General features: G+C 46.4%; 1 protein-coding gene across 3 annotated transcripts in view; it reads left to right on the top strand.

Annotated features, from left to right (window-relative positions):
• Positions 1-25,952, top strand: part of RANBP3L (RAN binding protein 3 like) — a 235,833-nt gene that overhangs the window by 109,795 nt on the left and 100,086 nt on the right. For all 3 annotated transcript variants that reach the window (XM_069627137.1, XM_069627138.1, XM_069627139.1), the window contains 5 exons: positions 1,506-1,574; positions 1,712-1,848; positions 5,873-5,976; positions 6,979-7,045; positions 9,962-10,046. In XM_069627137.1, coding sequence (XP_069483238.1) covers positions 1,506-1,574; positions 1,712-1,848; positions 5,873-5,976; positions 6,979-7,045; positions 9,962-10,046 — 462 coding nt within the window. The remainder of the gene's footprint in view (positions 1-1,505; positions 1,575-1,711; positions 1,849-5,872; positions 5,977-6,978; positions 7,046-9,961; positions 10,047-25,952) is intronic.

The following is a 25,952-nucleotide window of genomic DNA, read 5'->3' as shown; positions in this document are numbered from 1 at the left end:
CTTAGTGTCACGGCCCATCAAGTACTTCCGTATTTGCTGTCAATGGCTAAATCGGGGCTGGCTCACGCCTCCATCAAGGTTCATCTGGTGGTTAGCTCCCGTTACACCAGATCTCCGGGATGGTCTTCATTGTGGTGGCACTGTCTAGTTAAGGAATTCATCAAGGGACTGTTCTGCAAGTTCCCACCAGTGAAGGCTCCGGCCCCAGCGTGGGAACTCAATGTGGTGCTGAGTAGGCTCATGGGAGCTCCGTTCGGACCTATGCATTCAGCTCCGCTGAAGTTTCTGTCATGGAAGACAGCTTTTCTTGTGGCCATCACCTCTGCACGATGAGTGGGTGAGATCCAGGCCCTATCCTGTAAGCCATCTTACTTGGCTTTCCACGAGACGAGGGTGGTGCTGCAGACACATCCCGCCTTCATGCACAAGGTGCCATCGGACTTTCATCTTAATGAGCCCTTGGTGTTACCTGTGTTTTTTCCGAAGCCTTCGTTGCCGGCTGAACGGACTTCGCACTCGCTGAATGTGGCTAGAGTGCTGACGTTTTATGTAGCCTGCACAGAGTTTCCGGAAAACGTATCCGCTTTTTGTGAACTTTGGTCCTGTGAACCATGGGAAGGCCCTGTGAAAGGCTTCCATTTCCAGGTGGCTCTCCGGCTGCATCACTCACTATCACCGGTAGGCAAACCGACCACTGCCTGGCTGTCCCGAGAGCCCATTCTACCAGAGCGATCGCTGCTACAACGGCGTTCCTGTCTGGTGTGCCCCTGCTGGACATCTGCAGGGCTGCTACGTGGAGGTCAATGCACACCTTCACAAAATTCTACTGAGTCAACAGGGATTCCAGCGAGGAGTCCAGAGTCGGCCAAGCAGTGCTGCGCAACCTGTTTGCTTGAAGGTGAGCCTGGTGTGGAGGTAAGAGATTGCTTCTGTTGAGCCTGGCCACCTCCCGTGGTTGTGCATGTGTGTACTTCTATGTATTCTTTATTCATGAGCATGTGATCCATGCCAGACCCCATGCTGGAGAAGGAACAAATTACTTACCTGTAACTTTTGTTCTCCAGCATGGGTCTGGCATGGATTTGCATGCGAACCCTCCCACCTGCCCCTCTGCGGCTCTTCTCTTGGTCCTACTGCCACTTTACGTGCTACCAAATCTGAAGATGGCTGCCAGAGGAGGGGCTTAGGTGGAGGGCAGTCATTGGCTGGGGGACAGTGTTACCCAGAGCTCAGTGATTGGTTTATAGGAGAAAGACAGTTTGGAAATGAAAGTGAAACAGTTTTTTCTTTTACCAAGGATTCCCAGCCTGACGACAGGGAATATTCATGAGCATGTGAATCCATGCCAGACCCATGCTGGAGAACAACAGTTACAGGTAAGAAACTTGTTGCTTATGTAATATTCTGCTACGCATTGATTGATGAATGGAAATAAGGAAAATAAATAAAATTACATTTTTAGACACCAATAAATACCGTTAACTTTCTCAATACTTTTTTTGCAGCAAGAAAAAATATCTTTATGTCCTCAACTCCTACCAGTGCAAAAAATGATGTCATTTCAGCAGACAGAGGTACAGAAGAAAAATCTTAAATATTGTAATTTTAGGTGTCCCATTTTTAAACTTGAGTGCTGATGCCATAGTATATGATATTAATGTACAATTACATTAGGCTAACGTGAAGCATTTATTTTACATTTGCTTTCAAGGGACCAAAACACAGCGGAATGTCATAAGGCCTGCAATTTTACAACCGCCACATGCTCAGCTGTGTGCAAAGGAAGCAGAGAAGGTTGCAGAGAATGTACTTCCAACTTCCCTAACGAAAGAAACACAAAGTATAAAGGTGAAGTCACAAATGCGTCGAAAAACTTTGTACACACCATAATACAACATACACTAATTGGGCAATGGAAGCCAGAAGCCAGGCATGTCTTTCCTTGTGAAACTCCAGAGCACAAACACTCAGAAGTGGGCCGGGGCTAACCGGGTGGTGCTCCGGTTGTCTTCAAAAAGCTGCTCCTGATCCTGGGTGCTGCTGGGCCTTCTTCAGGCCCTCGTTAATGAGCACCTGACACATTTTCACACATACACAATCAAGAGTCTGATTGCTTGCTCTTGGAGACGTGAGGCAGTTGAGAATTGCAGGCACACTGAACAGTTTCCCAATTGTGAGAAGGTTGCACTTAGGGAACTGAAATTAAAAGTCATCCTGTGCTGAAGCAGCACAGTCCTCTCAAAAGCGAGAGTTTAGGCCTTCAAAATGAGTGTATATGTTTCATGATTTGCAGACGTTTTTCTCTTAGGGTGAGTGAGTGCTTAATTTGTAAAAAAAATAAGTGCCAGTGCCCAAAGAATATTGGCCCCATAATGCTGGGCGCGGCACCCAGTGCGGGCTCGGCGCCACCCTCAGCATGAGCGTGGTGCCGTCTTCAGCACGGGCGCGCCTGCCGTGCCAGTTCAGTGCTAGACCTACCTAGATCGGCCCACCACCAGCCCATCACACTGCTGCTGCTCCATGTCACATGTTTGGTGCTGCAGCAACTGCTGGCACAGGCTAGTAGTAAATACGCAACTAAGGCATGCTCCTCCTGTAACTGCGCCTCAATGCCCCCGGGCTGTGTGAGCACTTTAAAAATGCAAATAAATAAAAAAGCATTCTGTTTCAGTCACTGTTGCACTGTATTTGTCTTTGCCCCTTCTGCCCCATCTGGCAGTCAGTTAAATACACCAAGTATTGTTAATCGGTTACCTCCAGGAAGAGCACCCTCCCCTCAGCCCGTTCTTCAGTCATCTCATCCAGGTGTTTTGTGTAATCAATTTACTCTCAAGCCCTTATCAGTCATCACATCTCATAAATGCATCCACCTTAACCCATTTCATTCAAGCATGAGCATGGTGTTGTATTACTTGGAAAAAGTCATTTCTGCAAAACATTGGCCCTCATACCGACGTGGTGGTATGGGGACTTACCGGTCCATTCTGCCCTTTGCGGGACCGGTAAATCCCCATTTGAAATGCCATTCCCCATTCCCATTTGAGCCCCCGTAGGGCTCAATGGGGAGGGGAGAGGCGGCAATAACGGTGCCACAAATTGCGGTACTGTTATTGACCCCGGTATCCCTTTGCGGGTCGCGTCCTTAACGCCTGCTAAAACCAGGCATTAAGGAAGGACCCGCAAAGGGACCTCGGAATAGGGCGCAAAGGGATTACTGGCACCGGTGTCATTACCAGTACCCGGTATCCCTTTGTGCCCGGTTCGTAATGACCCCCATTGTTGTGAAATCAACGGCCTGTGCTACTTCTGCTTTAGGGCCTCTTTCCACCTTAACACATATTAAAAAACTAAATATGTTTCGTCACCCAAATTCAGGAGCCAGAGGAGAGTGCATAGTCGGATATCTCCTTCCCACTGACATGTTCAAACTGTGGGGTGTAACAGACACCCACCTCCCTATCTGAGGATTCCTATACGAGGATTGCATGTGCTCTCATTCAGAGCACATGCTCGGAGTGTATTGTACCCAGGTTAAGGGGCCACATCTGGTGTATAAACCACACATCAGGATAGAAAACATGCGCTGGAATAATGTAAAAAAATGACAGCAAAAGACGGTTGAATTATACATGAATACTCAACTAGTGCTTTTATTTATGACGACAGATTAGTGGGCATGTGCACCATGTTTATCCCCGTCTAGTTTCCATGTGTGTATATTTAAGCCTGAAATAGCATTTCAGAAGTTCGTCTTTGCATGGGCTTTTCTCGCGAAGTGCAGCTGGCTCGGTTTCGGCCCGATATGTGCACCGTTCCGGGTCCCGTCGCTGAAGCTCGTTTGTGAACTAATGAGGCCGATAACATTAAAAGGAAGAACGGAAACACCCAGGCAAAAATTCACAGTTCATGTTTCTCTTAGATGAATGCTATCCAGGGTCGGACTGGGGCATATAATTGTCTCGAGTCGGGCTCGGCACCAATGAAAAAGTGGCCAAAGTTGCAAACGAAAATTATTTCCTTTTGTAACAGACACTTGTGGGACCACGCTGCCACCCGTGCCACGCCCGGTCTTGGGCTTTGCCCTGCCCTGCCTTGCCTCAATCACTTAGGCTACCTTCCGTGGGGCCACCACCACCACGGCCATGCTGAGCCTGATGATGACAAAAATAGGTGTGCGGTGCAGAGGCCCCACGGAAGGTAAGATTTTAAAAGAAAAAACATATATTTGGGTGGCTGGGGCCCATCATTTTCGAAGTGATGGGCCACAGCCGCCACTCAAAAGAAGTTATTTCTTTTAAAACCTACCTTCCGTGGGGCTGGGCCCCGGCCACCGGCCCCACGGAAGGTCAGGTTTTCAAAGAAAAAAGTAATAATCATACTTTTGGGCACAATCCACGGGCCCGGCCGCCTGCGGTAGAGTCATTGACTCAGTCTGCGGCAGCCGGCAGCCCCTGGTCACAGAAATTGGCCTGGGCCTGGCACTGACTGCAGTCAGCAGCACACTGCACACAGGTCACACATACAGAAGCCCGGGCGCGGACGGGCCCCTAGTGGGGTCCTGACTCCTGGGCAGTCAGGACATCTCAGGGGACCGCGCCGCCGCCCGTGCCCCGACCTGGGCCTTCCTTGCCTGATTACTTGACTGTGACAGGCTCAGGCTGCACCGGACGCAACAAGTGACTTACCTGCTTTGCCAGCTAGGACTTGGTCTCCTGTTGGGGCCTCAGGGTGGGGGGGGGGCAGGTGCGCACACTGGCACCCGCACAAATGAAAAAGCAGGCAGAGGGGGCCCCAGGAAGTAACTAGGCCGCACCCCGCAGTGCAGTAGAGAAAAAGCAGGCAGAGGGGGCCCCAGGAAGTAACTAGGCTGCACCCCGCAGTGCAGTAGAGCAGGGTCTCTCTCTCACAAGTCAAGACCGCCTCCTGTGGCAACAACACGTCACCATGTAATCTCACTGGCTCAGAAGAACAGCCAATGACAACTGCACATTCTGTGTTACTATACAGAAAATATCAAATACTGCATAGAAATAACAGAATGGTAGTTTTCATTGGCTGTTGTTTGTAACCGTTTGTTGTTCATTGCTATTGCTAGCCCCTTCCAGGCCCAGCCAGTCACGGCCTGCAACCTGCAAGCAATAGAGGGATCGAGATCAGAATGACAAATCCCAATGATTTATAATCTAAGCAAAGCAAAGTGGAAGAACAAATAAAGCAATTGCACGTGCGCTGGCCCCGCATGAGTTCCAGTGCCCAAAAAAGAGTGCCGGTGTTGGGCACTGGCAACCACCCCCCCAAATGAAGCACTGGGGTGAGTATTGTGACAAATGACACCCTTTGCACATTACATGCTCAGAAGCATTGCATACTTGAGTCAATATCACAGACCTGTTTGTCAAATATAAGAACGGGTGGCCATTCTTAAGTTCCCAAAATTGATTTTATGCAATAGCGCCAGCAAACCCACATTGGTTCTGTCTCCCTCTCCCATAGGGATTTATTCACAGAATAATTTGAGTTGTTTATATTCTTACTGAGACACTTATTTATTTGGAGACTATTTATTCACAAACAGAGCTCGAGATATATATTTACTATATGCAAACTGAATGCAAACAAGACCCCTGAAACCATGCTGCGTGACTCAAATCACAAATTTGCAGGGTCTAATGATGTTATTGTTTGGTGCAGACGGCCGTTACCTAAGTCACCTTTCCCACTTAGTCCATTCCCAAGGCGTAGGCCACGCCCCTGTTAGAGTCCCTCCCTCTCTCTCCTCCTTGATTTCTCATCCCACTGAAAACACTGCAGCCGTTGGAATTCATTTACTGCTTGTGTTGTTTTTTAACCTGCTGTTTGGTTTTATTTTCAGGGTGTTTCACAGAACTTCTGCCCGCTGGCGGAAAACGTGCTTAAGCCAGGCACAGTCGTTGGGCCCTATAACTGCACCCACATAACACCCTCCAAACCGCCAAGGTAAGATTCCCAACCCTAGCACTCGCACAGTGCCCTGTTCCGTGTAAACGTGGACTTGAAGGGGGAATGAGAGTTGCTTCTTTTTTGGGGGGTCGGGGAGCAGAGGAGTGTTACCACTGATGTAGCTGGATGCATGTTCGTCTGCAAGATGCATAATTGATCCCCAAAGGCTTTCTTCCATGTTTTGATGGTTCAAATTCCATTTAATGAACAAGGAACCGAAGAAACTCATTGTTGTAAGTCACACTATCCGTTGTATTAATCTTTTATAATGTTAAACCCCATTTTAAATATGTATGCGACAGATTTGTTCCCAAACATATTTCGTTGATGCTGTTGCATTGCTTTCTTCTGTTTGTGTTCCTTTAAAAACTCTTGAGACACTCCCGCCCTGTATATAGTCAATGATGAAGTGTAAAGTAGGTCAGCTGTCGCTAAAAATCATGGTAAGATCGTATAACTCTGGGGGAATTGCCGCACAGAGTCTCATCGGTGTGCAGGAGCTGGACATCTGGCCGCTATTGTGCAGTGGGGGGCGGGGGGCTGCAGTAGCACCCCCCCCACTGCACAATGGAAGAGAGCTGCTGGGAGAGGAGGCACATGCAAGGCAGCAGGATGGCCCTCCATATGACTGAGCTCCTAATTTAACACCCCTGATGAACATGTGTGTGCATGTGCACTGGCAGGAAGGCGTAGTGAACCTGTGCTCATGTTCGACCTGGCCAATGACATAGCGATGCAAAAGCTGCTTTCAGCAATCATGCTCTGCATGTGTGTCACGCGCATTCTTCTCAGCCTTGTCAACAAAGACACACAACTAAACTCGGCCCCTCTAGTCGCCTCTCGGGTGGGTTTACAGCTGTGCCGACGTTTTAAAGCAAGCTGGCTTCTGCTTGTTTTCCCAGTACATGTGAAACGGGCTACATTGCATTTTGATTGGCAGGCCACTGAATACCGTGATACATGTTCACAATACGTTTGTTCTTTATGCACTGTTACCAGAAGCCAGCCAGAGGACGGCACCAATTCTGATTTTGTGTTTGGTGAAAACATGACGGAGAGAGTCCTGGTGAGTTATGATATCCGTATTACGTTTTCTCATACAATACATGCTTGGTGGATGAAACGGCCATTTGTACCTCAGTTCAAAATGGTAGTCTTTCGTTTTGTAGTTAAATATATTCAAATTCCAGAAATGGGGGAGTCTCTTCAGCTGATACGTTTAGTCAAATGTTGGGCCCGAAACAATGCACAAGTTACTGTGTAATCACAATCGGACAAAAGTGTGCGTATTGTACGTCACCAGAAATTGATGTACCATTGACTTTATTGTTTTTTAGTGAAGAAGCGTGCACATTGATAATATCGATCGTTTATTGACCTCACTAGAAAAAAACATAGCAGCTCTATTTTCAGCCTGTAAAGTACTCGTGAAAGTGCAGCTTGAGGTTTGATCTCTAACATTTTTAGATTATGTAATAGAAAGATGCACATCGACACCCTTTATAATAAAAGTATAAGTAACAGCAACAGTTTACATCTTGACAAATGTCAGAAGCTAGGCTGGGTTAATCAATGCAGTGGCCCGTCCATGCCTTCCACCAAGAGGGGGGCAGAAGCTCTTCAGGTTTGTAATGAGGGAGAGAGCATCGAGCTTTAGACTAGGGGCTTGCTAGTCCCCTTCAATCTGCTGTAAGGTGATGATGTGTATGCTCGGGTCTCCTGGGAACGCTTTACTGCACATTTGGCCTGAGTGCATGATATTTTAGGTGCGGGAAATCCTACCTTCAGACCCACTCTCTCTCTGATGATTACAGTCGTGACCCTAAAGCCCTTCTCACTGATACTTCAAGGGAGAGTAGATATTTCATCCATAGGCAAAACTACAGCCACGTTCTACCTTAGCAAGCGAGGGAGATCGGATTCCTATCTCATGAGAGTCAGCAATTTAAATATGCGGGGGAGACTTCAGCTGAGCCAGCTTTCCTTGTGTACTTCTGGTGGAAGTCGGCAGCATGTAGCTGGACAATCCCGAGCAATTCAAGCAACACACCAGGCTTTCAGGAGATCATTAGTGCTGGCGGGAACAGAGCCATGCGTGGGGGCTGAAGATACCCTTGGTACACAATACAAAATCTGATCATCAAAGATTTCTAGTTTCCCATCTATTTGGGCAGTTCAACAATAAAGTAAGCTATAAGAAATAGTGACCCAATAAGAAAGTAGAGCTTTATTTGAATTTGTCATTACTTTTTGGGAGAGAAATCTGAGGGTACAGCCAAGGAATGTCATCTCTGATAATAGTGAGATTCCCTGTGGAGTGCAACAGGTTTCCTACCTCTCCCCACAGCTTTTAGACATTGTATATGCGGTCCCTGGCCCAGGTGCTGGTGGACTTTTGTTCTTGTTGTCAGCTTTATGCCAATGACACTCAGATCCTGAATGATCTGGTTTGTGCTGGTTTTGGTGTGATTCAAGAGCAGTGGCTGCAGAGGACTTGGTTGTATCTTAATGGAGATACCACTGAGGGTCCTGTTCCTAGGCTGCATCCCCCTAGAGTGCTGGCGCGTCATTATTCTTTTCTATAAGTGAGCAGATTCCATAAAGCTTGTTTGAATGGCATGTAAATAAAGGCTGTGGGATGTCGACTCTGGAATACTCTTCCTTGTAATATCAGGAGAAAAACAGTAAAATAGCACTTGCACTCATTACAGGTGCCTTATATATTTGGGCTCACTCTAATAGATGCTCAGCTTGCTGTTTACTATTGCTTTTTGAACGTTTGTTATTTTTTGTTTGTTTTGTTCCTTTTTTGTTATGTCACTTTCAGTGTTTATCTTGTACTGCACCTGGGGATTGGTTTCACTGCTGTTATTTTTGCACTTGATGAACGATGTTGCTACTTCTATCCAACATATTTCTCTGCTTCTATTATCTGGATACATGGAGTCTCAAGATTTTTCATTTAAGATTTTGTTTTTTGCAACCGGATTGGTAGATGTGAGACGCATGTAAGGTTTATATAATAGATGGTAGCCTGCAATACAAGTATACAAACCTGCAAATACTGTGCTTAAAACAATCTAGTTGTGACATCACTATTTGTATTTATTTTATATTTCTATTGCACTCCCGGCCCTGGGGCATCTGGGCGCATGACTTACAGATATAAATAGCAAATCAGAGCAAAACAGCCTTTGTTTGAGGTTACAACATAGTGAGAAGACAGTGCATCATATTGAGCTAAAGGCTAGGTTAACAAAGAATACAGAGGAATATTCAACTGGTACACAAAATAGTACAGACAGGTACATTACATAAATAAAGGCAATTGAATGAGGAGGAACAAGGTAAGGTAAGGTAAACTACTGACCTATAGTAAGAAAATGACATCACCGCTGCTCTGTAATCCGTTATTATGGTTCAGCTGTGATGACCCAATGCACTTTGTACTGCTCACGTAATGGTACTCTCCAGAACGCATTCATGTGGGGAAACCCATTTGCTTAGTGTCAGTGTATATTCAAAACCCATTTGGTGTTGGACCATTCCATTTCAGCTCTATGAGTCCGGATTAGCGCATCGAGTTTGGCATACACCTTTGCTATGAATTTCAAGCCTCTTGTCTTTTTTAGTTAACACTTGAAACCTTACCCACAGTATGTTGATGTACACTTGTGTATAGGCGTGTTATAAATGCCATATCATTATAAACAATCTACAGGTGTCAACAGAATTCAGTGAAAGTGTAGTTGTGGCTTTCATCCTGGGAATTAATGTAATATCAGCCTCTGCACAGTTTTAGGCTATGGCATGATTCCATTGGCTTTCCCCTTCCATGTTAAAGTTATCTGGCCACATGTGTGGGGTGGTTTCCAGATTGCTAATAAAATCAACTGCTCTACTGTTAAGAGTGTGAAGTACTATGCAAAAGTATTCCGGTTATCGCAAACTCTTAATTTATTTTAAAATGTTTTATTTCCAGAGCCCTCAAACTTCCTCAGACTTTCTAATTGAATCTGCCCAGTACAAGAGAGAATCAGCATTCCAGATAAATAACGCTCCTCAAAGTAAGTCCTGCATTATAGTCTAGCAAATTATGGGATGACCCTTATAAGTTTTCCGAGGCCTGTGGATCTGCTTAGAATCACATGCTATGCATAGGCCAACATCTGGTGGTAGTTGCATAGCACTGCATGACTTGTATTCGAAAAGTGATGTTGACTGGGCGTATTTATAATACTATCACCGGTAATACCCAGCTACCAATCCATTTGTGTTGTGAGACTCCTTCAGCGCTTGTGTTGTACTATTTCGCCGCTGGGGTGGGTTCTAAGGGCTTAACTGGGAACTTCCCCTACCCATGATCCACTTGTGTACCCCAGTGCGCTTATCTTGGATATTAAATGCAAGGGTGGTGGGATCCGGAGCCTTACTAGGAACTTATCCTGCTCCTGATCCACTTGCGGTGAGACCCCCCTATGCATGCTTGGAGGTGGAAACTTGAGGTATGTGTTTCTGCTCAGGGTCCTCCCTCCTTTTTGGTTTTGTAAGACCCCTAGAGCTCTAACCTGTATTGATTTTATCTGAAATGGGTTCCTGGAGACTTGATGAGGATCCTTCTGTCTCGTGATCCGTTTTTGTTGGTGGATTCTGAGCGCCTGGTTCTTACATAACTGTATTTTAATAGAAAAATGTAATAATCGACAAACAAACAAAAGTGTCTTTTAAAACCCCTTCTTGGAGTTGAATTTTATTTTTATTTTTAAAGTCAGGTGTTTTAGCCTCCCCTTCTATTTGAGAATGAATGAGAGGGGCCACCTTGCCCCCGCCAGATGAAGGCAACATTCTGCCTGGGGGCAAGGCGGCCCCTTTTTGAACCTCAAAGGTCCCCTCTTCGCATCCGCCAGGATGGGAAGGGGGGACCTCTGAAGTTGGAGCGAGGTGACAGGGGGCAGGGACTACCTGTTGTCACCTGCCCCCCCACCTGGCTTTCCTGCACTGGCGTCGTGCAGTCTCGGTCCCCTTTGTCTTGGGGACCCAGCTGCCCGCCCCCACCAAGTGCATCCTAAGTGGGGCAGCACCTGAAAGGTATTGCTCCTCTGGACTTCGCACAAACGTCCCAGTTTACGGCCAGGGCCTCCCATCCGGGGGGGCCCGGGTGTATAAGCCTGGAAGTGTGGGGGAGTGGCATGCGGGTGACAAGTGTCATGGGTGCCCAGAGCAATGCCAGTGGTTAAGATTCATTCTAAACCTTCCAGCCATAACCTCTTTGTTTTTGCTTTGTCACCCAGAGTGGGACGGGTATGCCCAGACGTGGGTCCCATGCCTGCTGGGCCTAGAGACCGGAGCTACTCCTCACTGATGAGGCCCAACAAGGCCGAAATATGTTTGGGGATGCTTGTAGTCTCGTGCAGAAGGGATGTGACCTAGCAGTTTGGGCTGGACTGCCCCTTTTGGGGTGGGACCAAGCCTGATTTGCATATGGTCTTTCCCCTTCTGTAATGGCTTGGCAGGTGAAGAACGATGGTCTGGAGGGTGCCCAGAGCAATGCCAGTGGTTAAGATGTATTCTAAACCTTTCAGCCATCCCCTCTTTGTTTTTGCTTTGTCACCCCGAGTGGGACAGGTATGCCCAGACGTGGGTCCCATGCCTGCTGGGCCTAGAGACCCAAGCTACTCCTCAATGATGAGGCCCAACAAGGCCGAAACATGTTTGGGGATGCTTGTGGTATTGTGCAGAAGGGATGTGACCTAGCAGTTCAGGCTGGACTGCCCCTTTTGAGGTGGGACCAAGCCTGATTTGCATATGGTCTTTCCCCTTCTGTAATGGCTTGGCAAGCGAAGAACGATGGTCTGGAGGGTACCCAGAGCAATGCCAGTGGTTAAGATTAATTCTAAACCTTCCAGCCATCCCCTCTTTGTTTTTGATTTGTCACCCGAGTGGGACAGGTATGCCCAGACGTGGGTCCCGTTCCTGCTGGGCCTAGAGACCCAAGCTTCTCCTCAATGATGAGGCCCAACAAGGCCGAAACATGTTTGGGGATGCTTGTGGTCTCGTGCAGAAGGGATGTGACCTAGCAGTTCGGGCTGGACTGTCCCTTTTGGGGTGGGACCAAGCCTGATTTGCATATGGTCTTCCCCCTTCTGTAATGGCTTGGCAGGTGAAGAACGATGGTCTGGAGGGTGCCCAGAGCAATGCCAGTGTTTAAGATTCATTCTAAACCTTCCAGCCATCACCTCTTTGTTTTTGCTATGGATGATAATTATGACATGGCAGGAAAGACAGTAATGACAGCTGCAGGAATGAGGAGACTGAAACCAGGATGTGAGGTGGAAAAACTTTGACCACAAGCTTTATTTTAGTACCAGCCATGGTGCAAAAGAAAAAACAACCATAACATCACATAAGAAGGATAACAATAATATATTTTGGGGAAAGAGGGATCAGGTGAGCGGGGGGGGGCCTTACTCCCAATTAGGGCCCGCTCGAGGCTGATCCCCACCGCCACCCGGAGGGGATGCTGACCGGCGTCCCCCAGGGCCTCCCAAAATAGAAGTTATGAATTAAGTACAGCCCGTGGCTGCCAGGGTCCAGAAAATGTTCCTGGTGAAAATGTCCATACCTTCAATGGAAAGGAGGACCCCGTCACTGCAGAACATGGCCTGTGATGCACTGAGATCCCATGTTTAATGAATTTGAGGCCTGAGAAAAGGCAGAAATTGGCCCCTGCTTTATTCAGTTTGCGCCGAGATATCTCCATGGCTTTGTTGCACTCTGCTCCATGCCACTGTTGGCGCGGGATAATTTCTGACATCATCACTTCTGTTCGAAGTCTTAGCATGTGGGCCAGGGATCTGAGGGAGGTGCAGATTTCAGCCAGGAGGAGCTCCCTGCCCAGTTGAGGCAAGTCATTGCCCCCCAGGTGGATGATGAGATACTTCGGGGGAGGGGAGCAGGCCCCCAGTAGGCCGTCCACTTTGTAGTGGCGGACCCCCCAACGCATGCCTGGCTTGCCCCACCAGTAAGGGATGGTGTCCTGAAAATGCATGCCGACCTGGGTTTCCTCCAGCCATCTGCTGGCCCATGAGATAAATGAGTGGCCCATGATCCATGCCGTTTTTGGACGAGGGTTGCCTGTGAGCACCTGGGGGGAGGTGGGAAGAGGGGAGGGAGAAGACTGTTAGATCAAGTCTTTCCTAATATAAAATCCCGATTTCCAGCTCCCTATCCCCTTTATGGCTTTTTCCTGCAACCCCTCCATCTAGGCTGAAGTGGCTGCTCCTATCCTACAGGAGTGGGACCCCAATTCGTAGGGGGTTTTATCCTATTGCAATCATGGTCTTTTTGATAACTGACCTTGATGGAAATCTACTGAGTGCTGACCCATTTTATAATTCATTTTTTGAAGACATTTTAGCCTTTGTCTGACCCCTTTTGTGTTTAAATTGGCATGTTCTTCGATAGTATTATTCAGCGGCTTTAGACCAACGTCTCTAGATCCGGAGCTTCAACCGGAAATCCTCGCCTCTCGACGACCATTGGCTTTGGCCTACACCAGGCACTGGCCTGTTACAGTAGGGAGAGTGGGGGTTGTCATATATTCTTTCACATGAGACTGTCTTTTCTTTTCTCTCCCCTTTACATTTGTCATTGTGCTCCCTTTTACACCAAGTATGGAAAATACACCATTTAAATTTTGCCCGTCCTGCAATCGTAAATACCCTTGGAACGACAGAGAGATCACTCGGAGAAACACTGTAAAGTGTGTATACTATTTAAACCGAAAACAAAACAGGTGTCCCAACAGGCGCCGAAGAGGAACAAGGAAGCTACGGCTGACCGGCACACATAGTGAAACAGCATGAGTTCTTCTGAATCCCTAGTGCCAGTCCCTTCCTCCCATAAGCAGGATGGTGGTCCTGTGCTGGAGATCACACTCGGTGACGAAGGCACACATTCCCATCGCACCAAGCACACAACACCTATCCATACGTCAACTAAATCGTCAGGCAAACACTGCCACGCAGTGTCACGTGAAAGCAGTAAAACCCTTTCTAGCGCAAAGCGTCCTTTGTCCTCTGGGCCCTCGCCTACTTTATCGGCATATGACAAACATCCTAAACATATGTCAAGCAGAGTAACTGCAGGGACAGCGCCTAAAAATTGTTCCGTTGCGTGCTGAAAATCAAGCGCAGAAACTCAAACCCTTGATGCATGTCCACTGTACGTTGAAACTTAAGTTACATTAAAAACACGTTTCGAAAATGGTTTTAAAGCAGACTCCTATAAAATCAGCTGCTCTTTCCACGCCCATTGACATCACTTTGAAAGACACACAATATACACCATCCACATATTCTTTATCCGAAGCTCTACGCTCTCAGGGAAAGAATCCGAAGGATCCTTTTCATTTACAAATTTCCCTAGCTCAAGCCAGTGCACTTCTTAGAAGTTTGAGTTAAACATGAAAAGAAATTCATGCTTTGTTGATTTCATGGACAGGCATCCTTACCAATATACATACCCGCAGGGGGGAGGAACCTCTTGCTAAAACACAAAGATTGCACTCAATTCACGCCCGTGACACTCCTACTCAAACTGCCCCCTCAGATATTCAAGGGGCATCAGATGATCTGTGCATCATTGATGACCAGCAACAACAGGGTCCGTCACACAATGTATCCCATTACAACAATCCCTGTAGACGCATTCAGCCCTCTTTATCAACTCTATCATTAACTAGCTGTAAACCATAGAATGAAGAAAACATTTAAGCTTGCACCTACAGATCCCATCTATATTAGGGGACAACTTAAACCAGATTCCTTGGTTGTTACTGTTAGGACAGTATTTCTGAAGTCCAACTAAGGGCTTCATAAAACCATACATCAGAGACAGTACATAAGCTCCACTCTTAGTATAAGGCTGTACCCCCTGAGAATGTTGGTAGCATGGACAGCACAGCCAGGCTTATTTTAGGTGAGAGAGAGGGCTGTAGCTTGGTACAAAGAAATTGTTGCATACATACAGTACCAAACCCCCCCCCCACATACTCTATGTATTGTAAAAAATAAATGGTTAGTAGACCAAGGTAAATCGTGGGTAAACAAGTACTATCACATTATATATAAACACAATTATAAAAATCAACTCAATACTTATGGGATACAACCCAAAGCATAACCTTATTGAGAATAGCAATCAGCAGTTCAAGGTGAGTCAAACCTACAACACATTCAGAATGGCAGTCCATTTTTCATGGGGAGTAACACCAGGTTATAAACTAACCATGTTACATGTATATTCCGTTCAACATTACTTTTTAGAACTCCGTTTAGAGTTAGTAAATCAACTCACATACATTCTGGAGGGGCCTTAAGCTACTCAGTGAGTATGAACACTCTAACTATTTTACAATGCACTAAACAAATCAGGGGACAGCAAAACCCTATTTCACTTTAAGAATGACACAAGGTTATTCAATGTAGGTAATTGACCTATTGGTACATACCTATCCGCTGCTTAATAGCTAGTTACGCCAAGTATACCTTTAAGAAGTGTATAATACAGTTTCTAAGGTAAGTAAGAACTTTATGAAACTATTTTAGAATAGCACCAAAACAATTCAGGGAAGCACAACCAGGGTTACAGGTTTAGAAGAGCAGCGGCTAATCAAGGTGAATATGACCTATATACTTTTAGGAGAGTCACCAAGCAACTCAAAGACAAGTATTAACTCAAAAGACTGTTTTAGATCTGTATAAAGCAGACCAGGGAAGGCAGCACCCAGTGATACACTTTAAGAATGACACAAGGTTAATCAGACAGGTAAACCCTATTGGTAAGTGTTTACGCTCATTCATTTAAGCAATGATAAAACAGTACCAATTCTTATTACTTTTTAGAAGGGGGAAACACCATTCAAAGTAAGTAAAGCGACTTATACACTTTTATAGTACGGCAGAATTCAACTCAAAGGTAAGCATAAACCTAATGACACTTTGTAACTTCTTCTTTCACAGAGATACAGTTACCACACTAATTCTTTCAGCAAGTAAGTACTTTTACATTGGTTAGACTTTTTAAGACAGAAGCCTGTTCTTATCCAGTCCTTCCGTAGCCTATTGCATGAGTTTATCTCAGAGGCAGAAGACGGACCCTACTGGTCTAGGTACAAACTGTAGGCAGGTTGAGATAGGGTTCAGTTGCAGGAAAGTCAACGTTCCAGAGGATGTCTTCTTTAACAAGTATTAACTTTCATAGTTACTTAAAAGTGTTCAGGGACTTCTGGAAAGGCTCCCTATATGTGTTCAGCATTAGGCCTGGACAAGTGGTATGGGCAAACTCCCAACGACACAAATCACCCACTCAGCCTCCCAGGATGCACACCAGACTTACGGTAATTAATACCCAAGCCCACACAGTACTTTGGGAGAAAGGAACAGCTTCAGAGTGGGTGCCTTCAGGATGCAGTAGCACAGTACCAAGTCCCTGGATTCTTGGTCTGGAGATGAAGGAACTGGACACTGGATGGGAAGTTGCAGCAACAGTCGTCAGAGAAGGCTTCCAGCAATGTATATTTCACGGATTCTCACGGCACTGAGGATTTGGCACCTTTTTACAGCAGCCAGATGAAGAACGAATATCGACGGTCAGATTCTCTTCACTCTCTCGGTCCTGCATTCTGGTGAGGGGACTTCAGGGATTCGAATCAAGTCTCTAGAGAGCCAGGAGGAAGCCGCCAAAGTTTCAGACGTATTTGGATGACCATGCACCGCACAATGGCTCGAGGTCCCAGGGTATTGGGGTATTGCACCCCAGCAATGTCGCAGCACATCGTGGGATGGCTCAAAATGCAGGTCTTCGTGGACTAGTGTATCCCACCAGCCTTTGGGTAGGAGTCATCATGTTCAGGACCCCCAGGTCGATTGGAAGGAAGGGTTAGAACAGGCTCTGGTTACACAGCAGGCTCACCGGTCGCTGGAAATCGCTACAGCTGTCTTTTCTTCGTCTTCATCTTCGGTTTCAGCTCCATTGATCGACTTGTCAGCAGCTTCCAAGTATCAGGAACTACAGCACAACTTCGGCAAACTCTCTCTGAAGTTTACATAAAGGCACGGTCTGGCTCTCCAATTAGGACAGCCAGCCCCCCTACTGAGAGCTGGTTCCTTTCAGGCAAGATGAAAGAGAAAGGGCTGCAGAGCTTTGGATGCTTCCCTCGCTTCCTGCCTTCTCAGACACTCTGGAGCCTAGGCGGGGAATACAAAGGATTCCCACCAAAGACAAAACTTCCACTGAGGTCGTTCCCACCTAGAGCGGCAGGGGAAGACCTCCGAAACAAAAAGCACATGAGAAATGGTGAGGAGGAGCCCACCATTGTAGCAAAATGGTGGCCCATTTACCTACGTTGATTTAACAACCTGCGAGTAATGATGACTAAAAGTAATAAAAGTAGTTACAGTGCCACCAGCCATTCAACTAAACCTGCAATTGTAACAAAAATGTTACAGGTAAGTAAGAAAGACGATACATTGTATCCCCCCAGCACTCCACTTAAGGTGTGATGTGCTGGCTCACTTATACAAAATGTAAAGGGGATGAAAATCACTCTTTACTACTTGGGGACAGCAGTTTAACCAAGTACATGAAAGAGAAATTAACAGGGGAACCCAAAGGGGCAACCCAGCCTAAGCCTAAAAGTTGTAGAAAACTATAACGTATACAATGCACTATGGAGAGACATAACAAGGTCACCCATAAAAAGAGTAAAAGATTAGGTGAGAGGGGAAAAAGATTCCCCTTCACCTGGTGACCAGGTAAAATAGTTACCAAGTCCCAGCAAAAAGTTCTGGGTTTGACACAGGTCAGGAAAATGTATCACAAATATGAAAATCTTACCTAACAGATACAACCACAAGGAAGAGAGCAGGTACCCCGCTAACATCTGCAGAGTCACACCCTGAAAAAAAAGCAAACAACTGTATACCCTAGGCAGGGACGTGGCTGCATCACCAGCGTACCATACACGCATTACCAGCAATACCACCTGTCTGGGAGAATTCTCAGAAATGTGCTAATTCCCTTCTACCTTAGAGACCCCTAGCTCTTTTTTGCTGGACTTTAGGACTTTTAATTTCTAACCTGAAAAGAGTGAGACCTTCTTCCCCACTCTCTCATGTATTTTTCTGTGATTTGGGCTCTCTGTGTTTGTTTTGACTTTGGAGTCTGACAAACTCCAGAGGCATCATCTTTACATTGTGATACACAGCACCTTCAGTACAGTGACACAGGGAAGTCTCTCAGATTTCCCAAAGGTTTAAATACCTTCTCTTGGATAAATTACTGTTTCCAAGAGCAGTGAAGTGAAATTGACTTTACTTATATTTTGTAACTTTCTAGACCCAGCACACACTATCTTACAATAGGGTGCTGGAGGGGTTACTTAGTATCCCCTTTGTATAGTTTCTCATGTAACATTTTTATGTTACCCTATCTACAATTAATGGCTCGTGACAGTGATTTACTTTTTCCTACTATTGTGTGTTTCTACCGCGGACAGCAATCGCAGCTGCAGTAAAGCACCCATGGGTGCTCATTTTGTCAAAATGGCCCCGGTCTTCTTTTTTCACAATTTCCTGTTGGAAAGGTCCTTCTTGAGATTTACTTTGCGCGCCAAACCAGTTTGGTCCCTTTGTTTGTTTTGTCTTTTGCGGGATTCACTGGTGAAGCCCGCCTCTGGCTCCAGTATGTCTGGCAGGGGCAGGAAGGGAGAGAGGTGCCCGAAACTCCCTGTGCTTAAACCCCTTGGTTACAGGAATGCCCCTAAAGGTGATTGACCGGCTGGCTGTCCTTTGAGGACAGCCACCATGCTGTGTGATTGACTGCTAGGCTGCGAATGAATGGGAGAAACCTGCATAGGCTTTTTGCTTGGAAGGCAGAGTCGACCAGTGGACGAGGGAATCCGAAAAAGAACTGATGCAACTCCTGGACCGTTGGTTTGCCCAGTGACGCCCTGCTGTTGTGCAGAAGCTCCGAATTCGCCTCGACTAGAGAAGCCCTGCAACGGACGACTTCTCCCCTTGGGTTGGTGGGACCAATCAACTCCAAAGTGAACTCGTCTGGACATCCTCTCGGAGCTGGTTGTACTTCCATTGCTGCTGCAGGAACCGAATTGGCAGGGAGAGGAACACCAGATTGAGTGCATCGCTTTTAAGTCGCACCCGAGCTCCAGGAAGATCCTCCGGACTCCCATGAAGCAGGACTGACCAAGCCTGAGCCACCTCAACAGAGTGCTGGACCCCAGATGCGTAGAAAGTCCATTATGGTATCCGAGAACCGCAGCGGTGCTATTTGCGAGAGACGCGAGAAGCTGAAACCGCAAAGTGCCACTGATCAGAAAGTTTGCCCATTGCTGCCGCCAACCTTCCGTTCGTAGTGCAGGAGTCCCCAGACGTCCTACCTCTTGTCGCCACGACTGAGGCCCAGGAACAAAGGATCTGCAGACCTAGACAGGAACAGAAGTGCAACTGGATCCAGCTTTCTTCTAATCAAAGGTACTGTAAACCTAAGAGGACTTACCTCTTGTTGTGTAGCCTTGCTAGTTCTCAGATCAGACTTGTCATGGTTGCTCTTGCAGAGTTGCTTGCAGCTTCACCCTCTCACAAGCCTATCAGCTTGTGGCCCTTCAGTGATTTCCTTTCTACAAACCTTTCTAAAAATATTGTGCACGACTTTTACTTACCTACAAGAAGGCTTTTCAGCTCCCCTAGACTTTGCTCACTAACATTGGCTGCCCTGGCTCCCCGAGAGACTCTTCTTACCTCTGCCTTTGTGTCTTTGCCTTTTCCTCCAGGAAAGGGTTAATTTACTTTGCATTGCAATCAGTGTCAACAGTGTCCTAGTTACTTAAGTCACCTGAGGGTTTAGGAAGTGTCTGTGTGTCATCCCAAATGGGTATCATCTGGTTAGAGAAACTAAGAGTGTGCTTTGAAGTATACTTTGAAATATAACTTGTTTGCTTCCTTCTAAAGAAGGCATATTCAACTGACTGCTAAATAAATTAATAATGGTTTATCAAGAAACCTTGAGTATATGTTTTATTTGGCTACTTGTCCCTGTGAAAGTCTATGTTACAAACCTACAGTTCACGTTGAACCCTCTTGAGATAAGCCTGGCTGCTCAGTCACTCTACCAACTTGTGTAGTACATGCTTATACCAAAGGTTGGGTTAACTATTGCCAAGAGGACAAGGCTGGTGCAGCCTCCCACAGGGTACTGCATACAATCTTGCCTAACACCACCTTATTAGCAAGTTATAACTTCCACCTCTGTCCTCCAACAGCTTGATTCAGTTCCTGAGCATTTAAAATCCCAGATGTTTAAATCAGTGTCTGAAGGCAAACAGGTTGCCAACTGCATTCTCAAAAACAATTTAGATGCAGTAGATAACGCTGTCCGCTTCATTGCTGAAGGTACACTTTTAAAACGACACTCTTGGTTACGACAGTCAGGGTTTAAACTAGATACACAGGCTACCTTACTAAATATACCCATCAAGCCCAATGTTCTCTTCGGCAAAGCAGTTGATGCACTTAAAGATGCAAAAGAAGAGCATGAGACCCTAAAAAACGTAAGTCAAATATCAAACCCTATATACAATGTTTTTTTAAACACACCCGTTCCTTTCGCAGAAAGGGATTCCAACGCTCATTACAGTCAGTATACGATCAGGGCCAGACCGAGCTACAGAAGAGCTCAAGGTAGGGCTGGAGCGGCCACTGCTAGAGTTGCCTCCCCCTCTAAGCAATTACATTCCCGTCCAAGTTCCCTCCCATGCCTCTCCAGTAGGAGTCCGCATTTCTCAATTAGCCCACGCGTCGGAGAGAATCACTTCAGATCAGTGGGTGTTATCTACAGTGGCAAAGGGTTACTCAATCGAGGTTCTAGAGAAACCCAAACAATCTCCACCAAGACCCAGGAAGATGTCTCCACACCATCAGAGAATCCTGCAGGAAGAAATCCAGTCCCTCCTTCAGAAAGGCACAATAGAGTTAGTTCCAGCTCACCAGGTAAACAAGGGTATTCAGTATACTTCCTAGTGCCAAAAAAGGATTTACCTATGCGCCCTGTGTTAGACCTGCGTCCAGCCAACACATATGTGGAACCGCAAAAGTTTCGAATGACAACACTGCAAGAAGCAATTCCCCTTTTAAAACGGGGATTACATGGCAACATTGGACATGAAAGATGCATACTTTAATATTTCAATGCTATCTGCGCTTCGAGCTATGAAATACCCACTATTAGTTCAAAATGCTCCTCTTTGGCATTTCATCAGCGCCAAGGGTGTTCACCAAAGTCCTAACAGTGGTAGCAGCACACCTGCAAAGGCAATCCATCCAAGTGTGCCCTTATCTAGACGACTGGCTCATAACAGGGGAAACACCACAAATGTGTCAAAAGAACAATGAAGCTACAATCAGTCTATTGTTCCAATTGGTGTTCTCAATCAACAAGAAGAAATCCAGTCTCATCCCCAGTCAAAAAAAAACAATTCCTGGGAGCACTAATAAAAAAGCAAGACAATGCGCCTGCTCAGGGTGATGGCTTCTTGCATACATCTGGTACCACACGTGCGCTGCCCATGCGTCCAGTGCAAGAGTGACTAGCAAAACAATGGCGTCAGGCAATTGGTCAGAGGGATGATCTAGTGGTCGCTTTGCAGCCCTTAGTACATGCTCTTCTCTGGTGGTCCAAAGAAAATATGTTAAAAGGGAAACCCTTTTGCAACCCACCAGTGCAGGCCACTCTGACAACAGACACCTCACTCTTGGGGTGGGGAGCACATTACCTGCATGACATTGCACACGGTGTGTGGACGCCGTGTTAGGGAGAATTCTCTGTAAAGGCTAATTTCCCAAACCTAGATTTGCTGGATTTTTGGAGTTTATTTTTTTCTCCTGCTAAGAGTGAGACTCTTTTACTCCCACTCATGATTTGAGGTGTTCCTTTGTCTTTCCATGTGTTTTATGGGCTATTGGGTCTTTTACTTTATAGGGCCTCATGTGTTTTTGATGTGGGTTACACAGCACCCTCCGTGCCGTAACCCAGGGGTGTCGTAGCGACCCCCAAACATAGACTCCATACCCTGGGACTGACTACTGTCTCCCAGGGCATGTAAAGTCAGCATTGGCTTTACTAGTCCCAAATTATGAACAGAAACCATTACAAGCCATCATATTGTGGACATACTGGTCGGGGCAATTCGATTGCCCTGGGGTCTGTTGTTCGAGGGGGCACGTCTCCGTCCCCCCATATCGAGTATTGGCTGGTGTCAGTGGATACTACTTTTTATATTCAACCGCAAATATATCTCTATGTGATTTTCCCATTGTTCGAGGCTACCAACTTTAATTATTTAATTCCTATAGCCTCGAACATACCGCCGGTTTATTAATTTAATATGAATTCACCGGTTGGTATTTTTTGCCAGAACTCGATTCTAAAATGGCGTTTGTGTTCTCTTCTGTGACTCTAACCCAAGTCGAGCCCTTTGTTCCACTTTTTGGCTGGCTTCTCCACAGAATCCTCCAAAAGTGTGGGAGGGGGTTTAGGCACCCTGGACTGAGTTGCCTTGGCAACTCAAGTCACACTCTTGTGTGATTGGCCCAAGTGGTGAGCCAGCCGGCTCACCACTTAGCATGTTTGATTGACAGCTAGGCTGAATGAATGGGGGTTTGCTGCATAAAAGCAGGGCTTTGGGGACTGGAACTTCAGAAGTCGCGCCAGGACCTAAGAATCTGAGGAGGGAGAAGCTGAGCCGATCTGCAACGACGACACCACCGGTGGAGCCCTGCTGAACCGTCTCACCACTTTTCCCGACGACAGAGGAGATCTCCAGTCCGGAGAGTCTTCTTCCTTTGACTGGTGGGGATAACCAGTTTTGCCTTCTTTTCACCTTCCTGGAGCATCTCGTGGCCGCCTTGCCCGTGCCAAGCACCCCGGCAACCGGAATACCACGGCTTACCACTACCGCGAAGAGAAGGGTAGTACCTTTTAACCGAAGAACTCCGCGGCTGGTCTCTTCCCTGGCCGTGCAACAACCTTCATCTTTCCTCCATGGCGAGACCTCCTCTTCCTCTGGACGAAACACCGACTTGCACCTGCTGCCAGGAACAACTGCCCCCGCTGGAGCTTCCTTCACACTTAAGGTACTGTGTCCCGCCTGGCTTCCCTTGCGACAGATCGTTCGGGGTGACAGTAAAGCCTCGACTTTCTAACCTGGGCTGGCCTGGGACAACCTAGCTAACTTTTCCTGACTTTAATTTCATCATTTGTGTGCGAACTATCTACAAGACTCTTTGGGCATAACCCCACTGTGTGAACCTGGACCCCTCCTGCTTGCTCTCTCCAAGAGTGGGCCTTGCAATTGTCTTCCTTGCTCTCCAGTAGAACGCTGCCTATCCTGCCTTACTGTGGTTCTTTTAAAAGTATTGAAATTTGTGTGCTTCCATAACTCTGCCTTTTTCCCTCCCCTTTTTAATCACTTATTAGAGTGCCATCTTCTGTTAAGCGCTCACCTCTGTCTGAAAATACGTGGTGTTTCTCATTAAGACTTGTCTAATAAGTAATTAGGGTTGTATATATATAATAGTGACTGTGTGCTGAATTTACTTACCTCTTTGTTGCTAGTGTAATTTACAAGTGTGTCTTTAAATAAATAATTATATACTTTTACACCAAAGCTCTGGTCAGTGTTTGGTTGTGCTACTGTATCTCTGTACCTATTGTGTATACTCTATATACTGCCTAACTCTTCTTGAGGGAAGTCTGACTGCTCAGCCACAGCTACCAAGTGAATCTGTGCGGTACAGACTGCTACCAAGTGGGTTTACTGCCAAACACCTGTAGTCTTAAATTTTTGCAGTGGTCCCTAAGGGAACTGCACAGGTTTCTGCCTAATACTGGTGTACAGCGGTGGGATTTGTATTGAGTATACATTTTAGTGTGCTTATAGATACCTTAGTGCAACTAACCAGAAAGCTTAGCACTAAAGAAGTATTTTCTAAAACATGTCAAATATGGAAAGTTATAGTCAAGAGTCCCTTGCTACAAAAACTGCTGATTGTTTAAGACTTCTCTGTAAGCATAAGAATCTCCTGACTAAAGGCAAGACAAGGGAGCTAATAGAAAGGTTGTTAGCAAGCCAAAGTCTGGATGGTGGTTCAGAGGAACCTACCACTCCAGCAACTGTAGATAACAGCAATGATATTGATATGAATGTTAGTATTGATAACTTTGAGTCAGAAGCAGAAGAGTAGGGGGAAGATGTTAGAGTTGTCTCCCCTGGGCCTCTACCTGCCCTGCCAGCTGTACCTACTGGACCCTTACCAGGTTCCACACTTGATCCTCAATATATGGAACTAAAAAATGAAGCTTGAATTAGAATTCAAAAGAATTAATGCTCAAACAGAACAACGGCACCAAGAACCAAGGCTCAGAGAAATGGAGCTCAACCATGAGCTAGAAATGAAAAAAATGGTCTGTGGAAAGTGCTTCTCTCTCCGAATTCTCTAGGAGATCCAGTCCCAAAAGACCCCGGATGCCTAAGGAGTTGGTGGGTGTGTATGAGCCTAAGTTGGATGTGTTGGATTGGTTGAGTTTGTTTGAGTATAATCATGGGCTCCAGAACATTACAGGAAATGAGTTACTTTCCTGGTTGTTCTCTAGGCTCCCCCCTGTTGCAACTGATGTGGTAATGGAGTTGGGGGAGGAGGATAGGAAGGATTATGAATGTGTGAAGCTAGCTTTGATAGCTAGATTTGGGAAGACCCCTTCCCAGTACCTTAAGAGGTTTAGGACCCTCAAAAAGAATGATGGTACCCCTTGGGCTACCTGGGTGAGTGAGTGTTTGAAAAACTTAGAGGGATAGATTAAGGGTTACAAGGTGAACACTTATGAGGGAATGAGAAATCTTGTAATGTTGGAGTCAATTTATGATGCCTGCTCTCCTGAGCTCAGACAGCACTTGGCTGATTCAAAGGAATTCGATCCTAGAAAGCTAGCTAAGGCTGCTGACTTGTGGGTTGCCAACAGGGCTACTCACAAGGATTCAGGGGTCACTCAGAAAAAGGATGAGGGAAAGCAGCCACCAAAAGGGAACCAAGAGATTTCTAATACCTCCCAAACCAAAGAGGGCCCCAAACAACAAAATAACCAGGGCAAGCCCCAGTGTAAACCACAACAGGCTAGTGTACCTTCTGGTCAAAAACCAGAAGGAGGTCAGGCCAATCCACCCTTCCAGAGAGCATTTGGAACATGCTATCTCTGTGGGGCAACTGACCACATCAAAGGAGATCCCAGATGTAAGGGTAAACCTGCAGGGATCAGCACAGTCTCCTTAGCCTTCACTCCTGAGGAGGAAGTCCAAATGGCTAGTGCTCACTTTGAAGTCTTTGCTGAAGAACCTTTGGGTCTTCAAACAAGTGTAACCGTAGAGTCCATGGGTCTGGTTAGTGATCAGAATAGGAGTGTGTACAACTCCATACCAGAAAACTCAAAAGTTTATTATATGGACAGTGTTCTTGTCAATGGCCAGGATACTCCTGCCAGGCGAGACTCTGGGGCCAGCAGAACAGTAGTGGATGAAAGCGTTTTCAGTCCTGAGGATGTTGCTAAGGCACCCAAAGGTCCCACTAAGATGTCTGGAGGCCCTGTCCAAATGGTTCCAATTCTACCAGCCCTCACTCAGTGTAGTGACATGACAGTGTTGATTCCTGTCAGTGTTCAGACTGAGGTGCCTGGGAGAGTCCTGTTGGGAAATGATCTAAGAACTCTAGGAGTAGTATCCAGTACCCCCAGGCCTCCCAGTATGCAGACCCAGAACCAAACCAAATTGGCTAGAGAGGCCACCTTACGGAACCACTCTAAGCCTGTGGGAACCGCTACTGAGAACCCCACTCCAAGCCCTGGTG

Source organism: Ambystoma mexicanum, chromosome 6p (genome assembly GCF_040938575.1).
Source record: "Ambystoma mexicanum isolate Mex_15411 chromosome 6p, UKY_AmexF1_1, whole genome shotgun sequence".
In the NCBI taxonomy this organism is placed as follows: domain Eukaryota; kingdom Metazoa; phylum Chordata; class Amphibia; order Caudata; family Ambystomatidae; genus Ambystoma; species Ambystoma mexicanum.
This window is presented reverse-complemented; position numbering and strand designations above follow the sequence as displayed.